The following is a 15,038-nucleotide window of genomic DNA, read 5'->3' as shown; positions in this document are numbered from 1 at the left end:
GATAGATAGATAGATTAATGGTAGGTGGATAGATAGATGGATTAGAGATAGGTAGGTAGATAGATTAAAGATAGATAGGGAAAACGTCGTCAATATTTTCATTTCCTTGTCAGAAGAGAAACGTGGATGTAGTCCGTTCGTTTTAGAAGAGAAGTCGAGGAGGAATGTGAGAAGAGAAAGCCTAAACAGTGAAGTGCCTGAATAAGACCCCAGACTGTTGGAAGAGATAAGAAGAAGAATATTTGCATCTTTCATGTTGAAAACGATCATGCAGACGTCTATGGGAAATCGAGAGAAAAGGAATAGACCCTTATACGAAGAAGAGTAAGAGACATGTATATGCAAAATCTGTCTTACAGATAGGCGAACAAGCTTGAGGAAAAGCACGTGGTATTTTCATAAAGCTTAGAAAACATAACGACACACAGAGAGAAAGAGAGAGTATGTGCCCTCGTTCTCTACGATCGTAATGCGTTTCCTCGCCTTTTTAAGAATACTACGTATACACTTCTGCAGAATGTGTGCGTGAGAAGGAACGAGAGAAGATAGCTTTAGGAGCGAAAAAAGCGAAGTCAGCCTCTTAGACATCGAAGACTTAAGAAGGAGAGAGATCAACCGCATACTACGACTTCTTCTTCTTCCTGCTCGCTCAAGAGCGAAGAAACCTCTTTCTTCGCGAGATAGATACCTCATGTGATGGAAACGCAGAAAGTCAACATAGATGGATAGATAAAGATAGATAGATAAAGATAGATAGATAGATAGATCAGTTAGCATCATTCGAGTGTCTTTACACCAAGAGGTTTGAAGATAGTTGGGCTTGTCTCAATTGTTGGGCCTTACCATATTTGCGAAGGGAAGGGAAGAAATGACGAAGGATAGACACGATAGAAGCACTGCTCGGTAGCCTTCGGTACTGACACTCGTAGGTGAAAGAGATACGTGAAGAAGCTAAAAGAACAAGAAGGCGAGACGAAGAGTAGCCTCGAAAAAGAAGAAGAAGCACAACGGAACTTCAGCAGTTGAGGAATCGGAGGAGACAGAAAGAATGGGAATGACAGGGTGACGTCTTGCAGGAGGAGGAACTGAAGCTTCTGATCGCAGTAGGGAAGAAAGTGAAGTTGGCCAGGGGGTGTGTATCATCGACAAAGTAACTACGAGGAAGGCAAGACTTCTCTAGGAGGTTTACGGGAGATAAAGGAAGAAGAATAAAGACGAGAGAGACCCAGTCTAATGGGAAGCTTGTGAACCCAGAACACGCAAGTCAAGCTCTCGACAGAGGCAAGGGAAGTGCGCGAAATGAAAGCAGTGAAACACGAGACAGAAATTTGTCTGTGTGGAGGTTGTTGACGTTGTCCTGAACAGCGGCCAGAGATGAGACGGATAAGACAGAGTCAAACTAAGAAGTTGCGATTGCAAAAAGCTGAAGGGCGAGAAAGGCGTGAAACCAAGACTCCGCGCTTCTCTCGTGTCACAAGCTGCTGTATGTACACCCGAACCAGTCTGCTGGGTAGCGACGTAGCTCAGTCGTACATGCGAAAGTTCTTTGACGATACCAAAGATTGAGGCTGGAGCATTCCGCCCGTTACCATCATGTCTGTGCGAGGTGAGTAAGAAAAGAAAGTGAGAGCTTGACAACAGGAGTGAGAAAGAGACTAGATTTCATGAGAACACGGTAAAGAAAGAGAGAATTAGAGACAGAGCGTTGCAAACCAACTTTGCTAAGGAAAGTAAGTGAAGAAACTGCGGAGTGCTTTCGTGCCAAGACTGGTGTGTCAAGAAAAGAGGGCCACGCGCCACCGTATGACGAAAGTAACACGAGTAGGAAAAACCGAAAGAATGGAATCTTCAAAAAGCGAAGTCTCGCGCATGTACAGAAAGTCACGAAGACAACCATCAAACACCATAAGAAGCCATTTTCTTTTTCTCGCTAGAGCGGGAGGTTCTTTACCCAACTGGGGAACTGTGGCGTTGATTGATCAGCGGGGAAGAGGCAAGCTGAAGCACGTAACAACTCCACAGGAAAGACGTCTTTTTGTCGTAAGAGAAAGTTCCAGACTGTTATTTCCCATGTCTGAAACACGTCGAGCAAGAGACTAGGCCTCTCAAGTACTAGACAGGCGCTTACCTGCCTGATCGAGTGTCTACCGAAGGTTTCTGATGAGCTTTTTCGGCTAGGCATGCTATCCTGACTACGACCGCGCTTCTTGCGACGGTAGACAAAGCGTCCGCCTAGACACTTGGTGTTATGTGATGAGTCTGTTACCGAGAATAGCTGCACCGAAGTCGTGTTGACTGATGTCGTTCGACGTCCGGTCTTCTTTCGGTCTTGGCACGAGAGATTCTCTACGTGATAGCATAGGAACCGATGGATCGCACGGGTAGCTCTCTCTATACTCCAAGTGCAATCGATAGCGTAATAGACCCATACATACGCACTCCACCTTCCACCCCGTTGCTTAGGCCTTTCCCTTCTCCGTTATCTGTGTGCTTGTGATGGATGGCGACAGTAGAAAGGCCACAGGTGCGCGCAACCTATCGAGCAACGACAGTTCTCGATAACGTAGTCATCACCCCGGCGAAACCCAAATGAGAGGCACACATCGTGATGATCTGGTTCTCTACCTTCACTCTGTCTATCTATGTATCTATTCTGTCTATCTACCTACCTATCTCTCTTTAATGTACCTGTCGCAGAAGAAGCATGTCATATGTCTGCCTTTGTGCCATCTTCAAAAAGCAACAATATCGACAAGCAACCTTCCGTGTGAGGAATCCGTCTTCTTCACTACTACTGCAGTGTCGAGCAAGAGATCCGTTTTGAACGAGAGGAAGGAATCGAACGTGTGACGCGCAGCAATCTTGCCGGTATGCGTTCTCCACTTAAAGTGCGCTGGAGTCTTTTTTCTCCGTTCAAATACCCCAGCTGGGATGTCAGTCTCTCAAGAAAAACTTTCCCTGTGTTTCCTTGAGCTGTTACCTACGCTCAGCAAGCAACTTCAAGACAGTCATACTGACAACTGAATCCGTTCCTGGTGCAAGCCTTTGCCCGGGGGGCTTAGCGTGGAGAGGCACCAGTCACGCAAAGTGGCAGGGGCTAGTCTAGCTCCTTCTCCAGAAGAGAGGAAAGGTATCCCACTGGGAGTCTGGTGATGCCGAGTTGATGCCTTCTGAGACCTCACCCAGTATCTACCGCAGTTAGCATGCATAGTCCGTGCGCCGTACTGTTTTTTATACTGGGAAAGACTACCAAGTGTTCTAAGATAACAGAAACTGAGTGCTCCGGTCACTGCAATACCGATTAGGGATTGTCAGGGCGCGCCCAGGAGGAAAAAAGGTCGGCCACAGGAGACACAGAGCCGCGGGAGCTTTTCAGTATCGAGCAGCTAGTCGCAGGGCAACTGCGAAGTCAGTTGGAACCTGCTGGCCCTCCTCATGAAATAATACAGGGACCTCCCGGAAAAGGGAGGCGGGGGGTCGGGCACGACGACGAATCTCAGAAGACCATCATGCATTGGTGACTCTTGTGTAGAGACCCAGCCCGTCAGCAGAAGAGATGACGGAGAAGGCCACATAGCAAAGCACAAACTCGCCTGTGAAGCCGAACACTCTCCTCAAGGCTCTGCTACACCTGCATTGTGGACCGATGCCTACTTATTCAGGAGCATCGGCAAGTATTACACTGTTGGGGCGTTCTATTTACCACCCCGCGTCAGAACCTGAGACAGCGCTGTTCTGTCTGTCTTTACGCCCAAGAGCACAGCCTTCTGACTTTGAGAGAACTGGCATGCATGAGACACGTGGACTTCTCTCTGGGGGTGGGAGTGCCGAGCAGATGAATCTTTGCATCTTTAGCTCATCCCGTAGTTGAAGGAATGGTAGATGCCTAGAGCTAAAGTAAGAATAAGCGAAGCCCTGTTTCGGTGGACAGACTTCTGAACGAAGCCGTTGTCGACTATTACCAGGTTAGTCCGGGAAGAGCAACCGGCTCCTACTCGGTGTGATCTAGAAGGAATTCCCGGGGATTGCGAGGATTGTTTCCGCCCCGAGAAAGTGTAAATCGTGGGGGAGAGCTGGCTAGCAACGCGACAGTAGTCTCTTGTGACGGATTTGTTCTATCCCATAAAAGCATCTCTCTTCAAAGCTCAGGAAGAGAACTGTCATGGACCTGATATGGTATCTCCCTGTCCACCACCCGCACACGAGTGTAGTTACTTTCTTCTCTAGCCTCAAACCGTCTTACGACTAGAACTTTTGTAGTGTTGCGAAAAAGAGGATGGCCAATGTCCCATCTCCGGCCGATGTCCTTCGAAACGGAAGTTCAGTTGGTGCGCTCGCGCCCAGTCGCCAGGCAGTGTCTTTGCTGCCTCATCAACTTGAAATCTTTGATCCACTGGTGTTCTAGGGCTTCTTCTGGAGTCATTCGGTGGGCTGGATCCCACTGGAGACATGCTGAAGCGATTGCAAGATAAAACAATGTGCAATGCGTTTGTCCCTATGCCCCTCAACGAAGAGCCGATTGTGTACCGCGTCCCTGAAAAGATCTGCAGCCGTGACCGCAAAGCCCGGGCCCTAATGCGGGACTGGTGTCACCGCTGTCGTACACAGACTCTAAACAGTCATAGGTGTTACATTCACAGCTAATACAGCATGAACCTTCAGATATGACTCAGGTGCTGAGGACGACGATTCTCTAACTGTGGCTTGCGACCCTGAAAACGCGCGAGTTTCTCTGGTTGAGATAACGGAGTGAAGAAAACGTTGGCCGGACATCGGACAGCAACCTTCAGACCAGACAAAGAGCTCCTGGGTGGTCAGTTGGCCCTAGTTCGGTATCCCAGCCCAACAGCAGTCAGCGGTCCGTCTTTGTCACGCGCTCCACGAAATAGTGGGGGCGAAGGGAAGACTAACTGGAATGAGTGTGACTGCTTCTTTTCAGCAACACGATAGGTACATTTGTACTAGATGTGGGCTCTCTTCACTCTGAGTTTTCAGAAAGCCGAGGAACTAGGCACTCTTGTGTGATTTCCACCGCGGTCTGATATGGGTAGGACCTCACCCTTAACAAAATCAATGAAGGTCGCGTCGTCGGTTTGCAGAACGGAGAAATCTTTGGATGATGCTCTTCTCTTTTTGCCGTTGGGGTTGATGAATGGCTTGGGTTCGCCGTTACTCTCGAAGTAAAGCCGCCGCCTAGGAGATTTGGCTATCATGTACGCTGGTGGCGGGCCAAGGACTTCCATTACGCAGTTGATCTGATCCGCTTCATCCTCTCCAGCAAACAGAGGCCTTCCAGTGTGAAGTTCAGCCAGAATGCATCCGAGAGACCACATATCTATAGGACAACCATACCCGAGTCCTAGCATGACTTCAGGGGATCGATAGAACCGCGACTGGATGTAGCTGTATGGCATTTCTCCTTCAGGGCAGCTTGAACCGAAGTCGATAACCTTTATGCTTGACTTGACTTGGTTTTTCAATGCAATATTTTCTGGCTTGAGGTCGCAGTGAACGATTTTCTGTTTCCTTAAAAGACGGAGTGCATGAAGGAGCTGGATTCCAATACTTCGAACGGCGAGAGAGGACATGCCTCTGAATCGATTACGTTTCAGAAACTCATACAAATTGATGCTAAGTAGCTCGAACGTTATCATCAAATGATTCCGGAAACGAAAATGTTCCTTCATGTGAATGACATTCCCTCTGTTGTCCGCATCGCTCTCAAGAAGTTTCTGAAGGGTGCGCACCTCTACACACCCCTGTACGTGAAAATGCTTTTTGTTCCTCACAATCTTCAGTGCAACATATTCACCCGTCTTATGGTCAAAGGCTTTAAAGACTTGACCAAAAGATCCCCTTCCTAGAGGAGAGATCAGCTCGAATCTGTAAAGCATGTGATCTCGAAGTGAGGCAAGGTAATCACCCCTAGAATCATCGAATCCATGATTTATGCCTTCATTCCCTTTCGTTGGATCGCCTGCCGGCTTTTCCCGATCTTTACCCCAGTACCATATTTCCTGAAATCCGAGAGCTTCTTCCTGTTCAAACTTCGTCAAACAATCTCCAAAACGCCTGACGAGTTCAGCCCCGGTCATTGGGAGCTGCTCCGGTTCAGGGACGGTGTCAGGAGTGTCACGCGATACATCTAAGTGCTCTTCTCTTTCTACGGTGCCTCTTGGAGATTGTTCACCGGCTCTTTCCGCTGTCTCGAGTTCCTGGTATTTTGGCCCTCTCGCCTCGACTGAGCAGAAAACAGTATTCTCGCCCGGTGCTTTGATGGTCTCCTTTATCCCTGGGGAGGCATTCGTTGCTAGCTCATCATCTACCGCGTCCAGTTGCTGCTCTGGTCCTGAAAATATAGTTTGTTTGCTAGTGTCCCTGCAGGGCTTCTTATGGTGTCGAAGACTTCCACTGTCAGAAAACGTTGTACCCACGCGCGCACAGCTGTTGTCACAGCTGTTACTTGCTTGTGGAGGAGACTTGCCTCTCCGTTGAACGCTGTATCCCCTTGTACTGTTGCTCCGCCGCGCGGACATGGAGCTCCTCGTAATGTGCTGCCCAGCTGCCTCGTCACCCTCCGGACAGAAGTTTGCTGTACGCAGACTACGGAAAGTGTGCTGGGCCTCCGCGTTAACTGGTGCGCCGCCTCCGGCTTGCCGCGGAGCCGCGGGCAAAGCTGTGTTGTACTTGTCGGTATGACGAAGCGATGTTTTTTCACTGGTGCGGCCGTTTTCTGATTGGAAAACTGGAACCTTAGTCGCACCTTTCTTTGGCTCTTGGTCAGTTCCAGGGAAGTCATAGTGGCGCGGCCCGATACCTAAGGCGGGGTTGAGAACAGGATCGCGACCCGGCAAGACAGAAAGGCGAGTGCCTGAGTGCCGAGACACTAGGCTGGATCTCCTCGTCTTTTCTTGCACGGACATCGATTTCGGAGAGTCTCCCCCAGGCTGCTGTTCTGCGGCGGTGCCCCCGTGCCCCTCTGTCTCGCTTCTTGGCCAACGTCCCATGGCCCCGGCGTTCTGCTGCCTCGGTGGGTGAGCTTCAGGTGGACAAGCAGTGCTCGGGTATGGAGGACTCCCTGGTGATAGTGAGGGTTGTGAAGAGCCGTCTAGTGCGGCAGCGGACTGGCTGGGATGGATACCATGTGCCCCCCCGGATACCGAAGACGTTCTTGCGGAAGTCCTAATGGACAGCGGGGCGTCTTCACGAAACGGGACTGACATTGAAGGAGACCATTGAAGTTTAGAGGGAGAGATTGTCGTAGCTTGTCCGCCGCCTGTGCGGTGAGGGCATGGCAGCTGAGGCTGCTCGGAATTCTTTCGGCTTGGCAATGAGGCATCGCTGGTGATGGTGCAAGCTGTGGAAGCGTTCGAGCTGCACTTTGTAAATCGTATTCTGCTGAAGGCACCCAATGACTTGACTAGGACAGGGGGTGCTGCCGGCGGGTAAGCTGTCTCCCCAGCCGGAGGAAGCTGACGCATCCGACCGATCCCAGCTTGGTTACCTCGCGAGCCAGGTATTCCCATGTACGGACATGTGAGATCGCTGACATTGTCCTCCTCCGCGAGACCTGCAGCTCCTGCGCCGCTCATTACATTTCCAGACGGCGCAATTGCCTGATGTTGAGTCCCGTCTAAGGTGCCCTGGCCTTCTGCTTTTTCCTTGCAGGAGTCTTTACTTGCAAATCCGCAGCCATGTAGACCACTGCATTTCCCTGGCTCTATCGCACCTGGCTTGCGCGACACCTGATCCAATGCTGCCGGGCCCGTGGATTGCGCCGTTGGTTCGCAGACTTTCCGTGTAACAAACCGTGGCTGGACGCCCAGCCTCGGTGAACACTCGGCCAGCATAGGCGGAGCTTTATGCTGTTGCGGGCTAGTCTCCCCGCTCCGGGCTGGTAACAGTCTCTGAGATTCTGCTGCGACGAAGGAGGCAGAGTGAGCTTGAGAAAACTCGGCTCGGGGGTTTCGCCGACGCCCTTCCCCGGAAGATAGTAGACATGCACGCGGAATTTGACTGGTGCATGAACGAGTGGAAACAGAACTGTGAGCAGTGACTTTTGCTTGTGTCGAGGAATCGCTTCTTTGCGGCTGTGGCAAACTGCTTTGGGTCTTACAGGAGACGGTGCTTTTTGAGGAGCTGTTTCCCGTCAAATTTCGAGCGCTCAGCATATACTGGGAGTGAGGGAAAGCTACCGGATGAGGAATAATATGAGCAGATGCAGTCGCACTGTCAAATTCATCTACTCCAAGCATTGCCGTGGATGACTCCGGGGTGTAGAACCCAGAACGACTGCTTGTGGGTCCGCTTGTAGGCAAGGGAGACTGGTCGAGCGCCGCCGAGGCGTGATTACCGTCAGCCGCCATCGAGCCTCGAGATTGACGACATAAAAGGGGACGTTGTTGTTTTTCACATCTGTCCTCTTCGCAGAGCCCACAGGATGAAGCTGGTTCTGAGGGCGTGCTAATCTTTTTGTAGTGAAGCTACTCGTTTTTGCGAGCTTGTGAGTGGGGCACTGGCAGTTCGTAGCCTTAGGCACTGACGATTGAGAGTGCGGCTATGCCACCGCATGGTCTTCGTGCAGCCCAGAGAATGCATCCATCAAATAGGCGAGCGGCATGACCAGTACAGGTTGGAAAGTAAAAAGGGGCCAGGGGAACCCCGCGAGCGGAGTGTGCGATGTTCAGATGGTCCTCAAGCATCTAGACACACACAGGGTACACCAGGCTCCCTTGAAAGGGGCGAAGGGGCGCAGCATGACAGATCAAGGTGGAGTTTGTTGCCTTGCTTGGTGATCTGATGCAAGTGACTATATGCGAAGTACCGATGAAGCGTCGACGGTGTTGTTGATTTGAGGAATGACACAAAAGCCCTACTGGCGCAGCACGTGCTTTCTGATGACTGAAGCCATGCGATACAAGGAAAGCTGGACAGTTCAGTTTACGGAAACTCCTGTTTTTTGTCAACAGCACACTCGACTACGACCGCCTCCGGCGTGCCAACGACCGCATGCTCCGGTTAGGGCCGTGTGACAGTTTCCTGAAAGCCTGAGATTCCACTTCCCGCCAGCCTTCCTGATTGGCGGTCCCCGTCATACCCAGTGCTCCGCTGGCAGCGTTTCGCACGTACAGGGGACGCCACAGGTGTAGGGAGACATCAGTTCACCATTGTCATTGGATCGGAGAACCCAGGCGTCGGGGTATCGCCTCCATACCCGCATACAAGGGAAAAGGAACAGCCATCGGTGCTGCCCGTGCCACAAGGAAGTCCACTGGGCCTCGGCTCAACCACGTCGGAAAAGAGAAGGCGGTGCGATCAGGAAAAGAGCAACAAGTCAGCTGGGCTCGTGTAGTCTTCGAGGCGGTAAGTCGGGTCGAAGGAGACACAGGTCAGGCCAGCCCCATAACGCAAGCCCTGGATAGATGTGTGGGCACCCAACTGATGCTGAACCGCAGGCGGTCGGAGCCGTACGAGACAGAACACGGAAGTCGGAAGCTCCGTTTCATTCGCCACTCGGCTGACTCGACTTACGTCCCTTGTGGCGTAGCGAAACGTAGAAAATCTGATCTCTTTCGCCCACTATGGGCAGAGGGCCGCCCCCTTGTTTGCGATCTCACGACGCTTAAGCTAAATAATGTATAGCCCCATCGGGAGCCACGCGACACATCACCCACCGCTCATATCGGTTGAAGAAAGGATAGCTCGCTGCTCGTTTTGCGGAAACTATCCCGAGATTTCTAAATGCCCGTTTGCAGAGAAACGCTGAAGTGTTCTGAGCTGCTAAGCGCACGCCCGGGGACAGACATCTCCTGGCTGCCGCCTCGGGGTCCCTCCCACACGACTAACCCGCCCAGCCAAGCTAGAACAGGGGAGCTCCGGAAGTAAAAAGCAGACTCTGCTTGCACTTTTCTGCTGGATTCATGCCTGATATTATCGAGACAAACTAGGTTGAGAGGTTCTAAAGAAGGGAAAAAAAAAACCACTGTTCTCGGAAGGCAGAAAGCTTCGTTATCCTTCAGCAACCCGTGGCTGGTACTGCAGGCACCCTTCTGGACCTTACAATGAGGGTCCAAATGAGAATTGTTTGCTTCTGCATTTGGTCTGAAGGATTCTTGCGACACTTTCAGTCGCACACGTCAAACAACGGGCCAGTGGCCGGGGAACGAATGCCGGCCGGCTGCTCAGGGCGTCCGGTTTCCGAGGCACACACAAACTGTCGCTCTGTAGCGCAACGACCGTGAGACAGGGTCCTCCAATTGAAGAAATTTATTGTACACTACATGAAGTCTCGCCCGCAGGAGGCTTCAACACGGCCAGCGCCGGCATCAAAACAGCAAACTCTGAGAGATAAGATCGGAGCTACTCACATGTAGGGTCGACCGAATGACCCTCCTTGAGTGTCATCCAGTCGGTTTCGTCACTCTGACCTGCAAATTTCTCCAGTTGAACTGAATCGTACGATAGGTTTCAACTCGGAAAACAATTCGAGCAGGTGCGTGAAAGTAGTCTTCCTCCCGGTTCGAAGAGACCACCGTGTCGCAGTTACCGTGGCTTCCTCACTCGATATTGTATGGAAAACGAAATAGGTGTCACGCTGTTTTCTCCCACCTTCTACTCAAGCAAACGGAGCGGGAAGGTACAAACGCGTTACGCACTGCGGCCAAGTGCACCGTTTAGGACACGCGTCTTGCACACAACTATACTCTCTTACACGACAACGAAAGAATAACCTTAACGCCTTCTTTACCGGCTCAGGTAATCCCCAAGCCTCCTACATGGGTAGGATCTTGGGGGAGAACATCTTGGACAGGGGTCCTCAACCAAACCTTGTCTTTCTTTGAAAGTCACGACCGTATTGTTGTGTGTGAAGACGGTAGTAAACTAAAACATCTCTTACAGCGCAGGCAGCCACTCCACTGTTCACCGCAGCTGTGCCACAACTAGAACCTTTCCGAGAACCTGTTCTTTTCTACCGTGACTCGGAAAGAATTAAGCACTTCTGAAATGCACGTCTGTCCCTGATGTACTTGCCGTGCTACCAGGAGCCAAACTACTGCACTGACACGTACACAAAAGCCTTCGTGCACCTGCTGGCACGCTCCGTCCCCCGCCCGCTCACCCCGGTGTGACGTACAGTGTCGATAGATCGCTTCTATAGCATGACGAGGAACCCGATGAGATAGATCCACACTCTTTTCTACCTTCCTGGTCTTCCCCTCTTACATCAAGATTCCTCTCTGGTGTATCTTTGTCAAGTCTTCATAATGCCCAGCACCCACCGAACTACCTAACCTAGATCCACCGACAACCACAACGGGTGCTCTTCAGTCTTCATTGTTTCTGAAGACTTCTCTTAACTGTCTCTCCTTAACGAAACAATTGACGGACGTGAGACTTTATCTAGGAGGTACCTTCCGAGATGTCAGGCACACTCACTTCACTGTATGGCGCATACATCTAGAGTTCTGTCAAGCCTTCTTCTGAGATGTCATCTGCTATTGTCGTTTCTAACAGCCCTCGGTAGGTTTCTCGGCCTCCACGTTTGCGAAACGACTGCAGTCGTGACCTTTCCTTATGCAGGAAAAACCTCCTCTAGCTCCTGCTGCTGTTATGATGAGGATGGTGCATAGGTGATGTAGACAGGAAGCATTTGAGTCTTAGTTGCTTGAAGACTATCGCGAGACTAGGCACCCAGAAGGGGAGAAGCACCCCCTGTCGTCTGATCTTCTTTGTAAGAGAACAGAATCTCCCCAGGAAATTATGAAGCTTCAAGAACCATTTGGCATCTTTGAAGAAAGAAATTGCATGCAATTCCCTGTCGCCAATATCTTCGTCTCTCTGTAGCCTAAGACCTAGCTATCATCGAACCCACAACACCTAAGATTAGACAGGTGATACCCACACCTTGTTCAATACATCGAAGCACCTGTAAATATATATATATATACATGAGAATTCATCCTCTCTTTCTTTCATTCTTTCACTTCCCTAGATATGTATATATATATATACACTCATACATGTGAATTCATCCTCTCTTTCTTTCATTCTTTCTCTCTTTCTTGTTTTCCTCGATCCTTCCTTTCTTTTCATTAACAGTCCAACTAAAGAAAACCAATGAGAAGAAAGAGGTTTTCTTTTTTCTACTTGTGGAGAATGTCATCTTCATTCTCCTTCGACCGTCTCCTCTTCCTGGGATTCGAAACAAGCTTTCTCTCGAGAGAAACACCGCTATTCTTTCGTGATACCCGTACCACGAATAGAACTTCTTTCTTTTCTTTCTCTTTCTTTCACATCGCTTCTTCAGCATCTATGTTGGTGCAATGAGCTCTCAGAACTGAAAAGAAATCTTTTGCTTCCTCTTCTCGATCGTGAACAGCCTACTACGACTAAGGGACGCACCGTCTTCACCCCATTCATCTTCTCCGTCTCGAATCTTTCCGCTCATCTCATGCTGAGATCTTCAAATGGTTCCTCGTGTACAGACACCCCAAATCATCTCTATCTTTATTTGTTCTTTCTCTTCGCTTCTCTCCATCTCTACACCTCTCCTTTACACTTTCTAGACATCTTCTTCAACCTGTCTATCGCAGGTATGGCTACAAACCTTACATAACTATGGTTCAGATAACTATGTGAACGAGAGAGAGAGAGAGAGAAAGAAAGAAAAAAAGAAGATAAAATTCAAGGTTGAATCAGATCTTCAATCCGCATAAAAGAGAAGAAGAAAGAGAAGGGAAAGAGGATAACTTCGATAGATTCCTCGAAGAAGGAGAAGAAACTCTCTATAGAAAAATCAATTACCTCATGATCTTCCTATCTTAGGTATCTAACCACCTATTCTTTTCTTCCTCTTCTCTCTCTCTTTCTTTGGCAGAAAAGCTATTCTTGTTCCACCCGTCTTTCTTCCTTCTTTCCGCGTCTCTCTCATCTCATTCTTCAGAAAGCGCAAGAAAAGAAAGCAGAGAGATCTGGGGGAGTTAAGAAAAAAAGGAAAGAAAGCATTCGCTTGAAACTTCTGCGTTGTTCAAGTGCATGCATGAAAAGGAAAAGTCAAGAAGAGAAACAAGAAGAAAAGAATGAAGAAAAGGCGAGAAGGAGAAAAAAGAGAGGAAAAGAGAGATAGAGATAGAAAGGCAACACGGCGAGACTGTGAAGAGAATAAATAGTTGCTCTTCTTCTTCTTTGTCTCTCTCTTTTCTACCAGATATATTTACTTAAGAACTTCTTATGAAATTCACTACGGACAGGATCATTTATAAACCTAAAATGCACACATAAACAAAAAGAAAGAAAAAGAAAGAGAAAGGAATCAAGCAAGCAAGAAAGAAAGAAAAAAGAAAGAAAGAAGAGAAATAAACCAACACAGAAAGAGAGAAAGAAAGAGATGAGAAAGGAGAAAGAGAGAGGTACCATGAAGACAAAAGCAGTTGAAAAAGATGAAGAAGAAAGTGCGAGTGGATTAAATCGATCAAGGTGTAAAAATAAGAAGAAAGAAAGAAAGATGAATGAAGTGTAGAATATCTAGCTTCATATCATACAGGAAGACAATAGGTCCTTTTCTATGTGAATATATCTTCATGTATATTTATCTCTACGTATATCTAGACACACCTCTACGTATCTCCTCTATCTCTACCTATCGCCTAGTCTTCACAGGGAGGTAGTAGGTGAACTAGGTCATCCTCTTCTTCTTTCTCTTCTTTTCCTTCTTCTCTCTTCTTCATCCTATCAGCCACTGCATGAAAAGAAGAGAAAGAAAGGCATGAATGCCTTAGCTAGAAAGAAAAAGAAACAGCACAATTTTCCATCACACACACTACCTCCTCACTCCTCTACAACTAAATATAAAAGCACACAAACTCATACATATATATATATATATGCATGCGCATATAGATCATATAAACATATAAACATGCGTACATACTTTTACATATAGATAGATAGACTGACTGAAGATGGATAGATAGAAAGAGTAAAGATAGATAGATCTATTAGAGATATATAGAAAGATTAAAGCTAGATAGATAGATAGAGTGCGCCTACTTGTCTGTCTATCAACCTACCTATGCAGACACGTCCACACCTACCTATCTATCCGATTACACGAGCTAATCTCTCAAGTGCATGCATGCATATGTATCTGTATGTATGTACATGTATAACTATGTATATATATATATATACATATATATATATATATATACGTGTATGTATGAGGTGTATGTGTGGTTATTTTGACGGACTGTTTTGTGTGTTTTGGTGGATTTTTCGCTTGATTTCTGAAGACGACCTCGTCATCCCATCTCCTCTTAACTCCTCCTGTCTTGAACCCTCCTTCTCCACCTCCTTCGCCTTCTTGCATAAGAAGAGGATTTGCGCGTAGCATTTTCTCTTCTTGTTCTGCCTGTCTCTTCTTCTCTTCGATCGCTTGCTACAGAAGACGCATGGAGAAGAAAGACAGACATCTCCAGTAGATACAAAGAAAAGGAAGAGAAGCCCCACAAATAGCCATACGATTCAGAAAGGAAAGAAAAAAAGAAGAAGAACAGGCTTGCATCGAGACTAGGTGTATAGACACATGCACCGACGCCCTGAGTGTAGATGGGATGTAGGGATACATACAGCATAGACGATATGAACAGATCGATTGCATATTCATATGTATAAAGAGACAGAGAGAAAGAGAAAGGAAGCATGCGTATACACACATCTGCGGGTTATGATTTATGAATAGAATTCCGTGGAAGGTGTATGCATATGTAGATGCATGTGTGTATAGATGGCAGATAGGTAGGTGTACATACACCTCTTCCTCATGTGAATGTTGTAAGAAAGAAAGGCAAGCGCTTGCTTGTTCTATTGTAAAGACTGCAGATTACGTCTATCAGGGACAGTCAAACCGCCAATGCTATTCGTACATACAGAAAACATCTCTATCTCTCTCTATAGATGCACATACATGGATAGGCATGCCCATCTATATAGACCTACTCACATGTATATACATACATACTGCTATACATCTATACATA

At 48.2% G+C, this 15,038-nt stretch overlaps 3 protein-coding genes across 3 annotated transcripts in view; all 3 read right to left on the bottom strand.

Annotated features, from left to right (window-relative positions):
• Positions 1-842: 842 nt before the first annotated feature.
• CSUI_003029 (uncharacterized protein) lies at positions 843-2,134 on the bottom strand. The gene has a single exon (XM_068063227.1). It carries the CDS (start codon positions 1,895-1,897, stop codon positions 1,592-1,594), a length of 306 nt encoding a protein of 101 aa, XP_067924799.1. The 5' UTR covers positions 1,898-2,134; the 3' UTR covers positions 843-1,591.
• A 2,187-nt stretch (positions 2,135-4,321) lies between these two features.
• CSUI_003028 (cell-cycle-associated protein kinase dyrk2) lies at positions 4,322-8,366 on the bottom strand (the record flags this gene model as incomplete). The annotated part of the gene is made up of 2 exons (XM_068063226.1): positions 4,322-4,452; positions 5,060-8,366. 2 exons carry the CDS (start codon positions 8,364-8,366, stop codon positions 4,322-4,324), a joined length of 3,438 nt encoding a protein of 1,145 aa, XP_067924798.1.
• Positions 8,367-12,019: 3,653 nt separating this feature from the next.
• Positions 12,020-15,038, bottom strand: part of CSUI_003027 (cwf15 cwc15 cell cycle control protein) — a 3,690-nt gene continuing 671 nt past the window's right edge. Inside the window, exons 2-3 of the mRNA XM_068063225.1 lie at positions 14,250-14,437; positions 12,020-13,264 (exon numbers count right to left, since the gene is read on the bottom strand). Coding sequence (XP_067924797.1) covers positions 13,201-13,264; positions 14,250-14,437 — 252 coding nt within the window. The 3' untranslated portion in view covers positions 12,020-13,200. The remainder of the gene's footprint in view (positions 13,265-14,249; positions 14,438-15,038) is intronic.

The sequence above is a fragment of the Cystoisospora suis genome (genome assembly GCF_002600585.1).
Source record: "Cystoisospora suis strain Wien I chromosome Unknown contig_1288, whole genome shotgun sequence".
NCBI lineage: Eukaryota > Apicomplexa > Conoidasida > Eucoccidiorida > Sarcocystidae > Cystoisospora > Cystoisospora suis.
Note: the sequence above shows the minus strand (reverse complement) of the source record. Positions and strands in the feature narration are given on the sequence as shown.

Coding starts and splice junctions, on each gene's coding strand:
- CSUI_003029 (XM_068063227.1), bottom strand. CDS start 1,897: ATGGTTGTCTTCGTGACTTTCTGTACATGCGCGAGACTTCGCTTTTTG.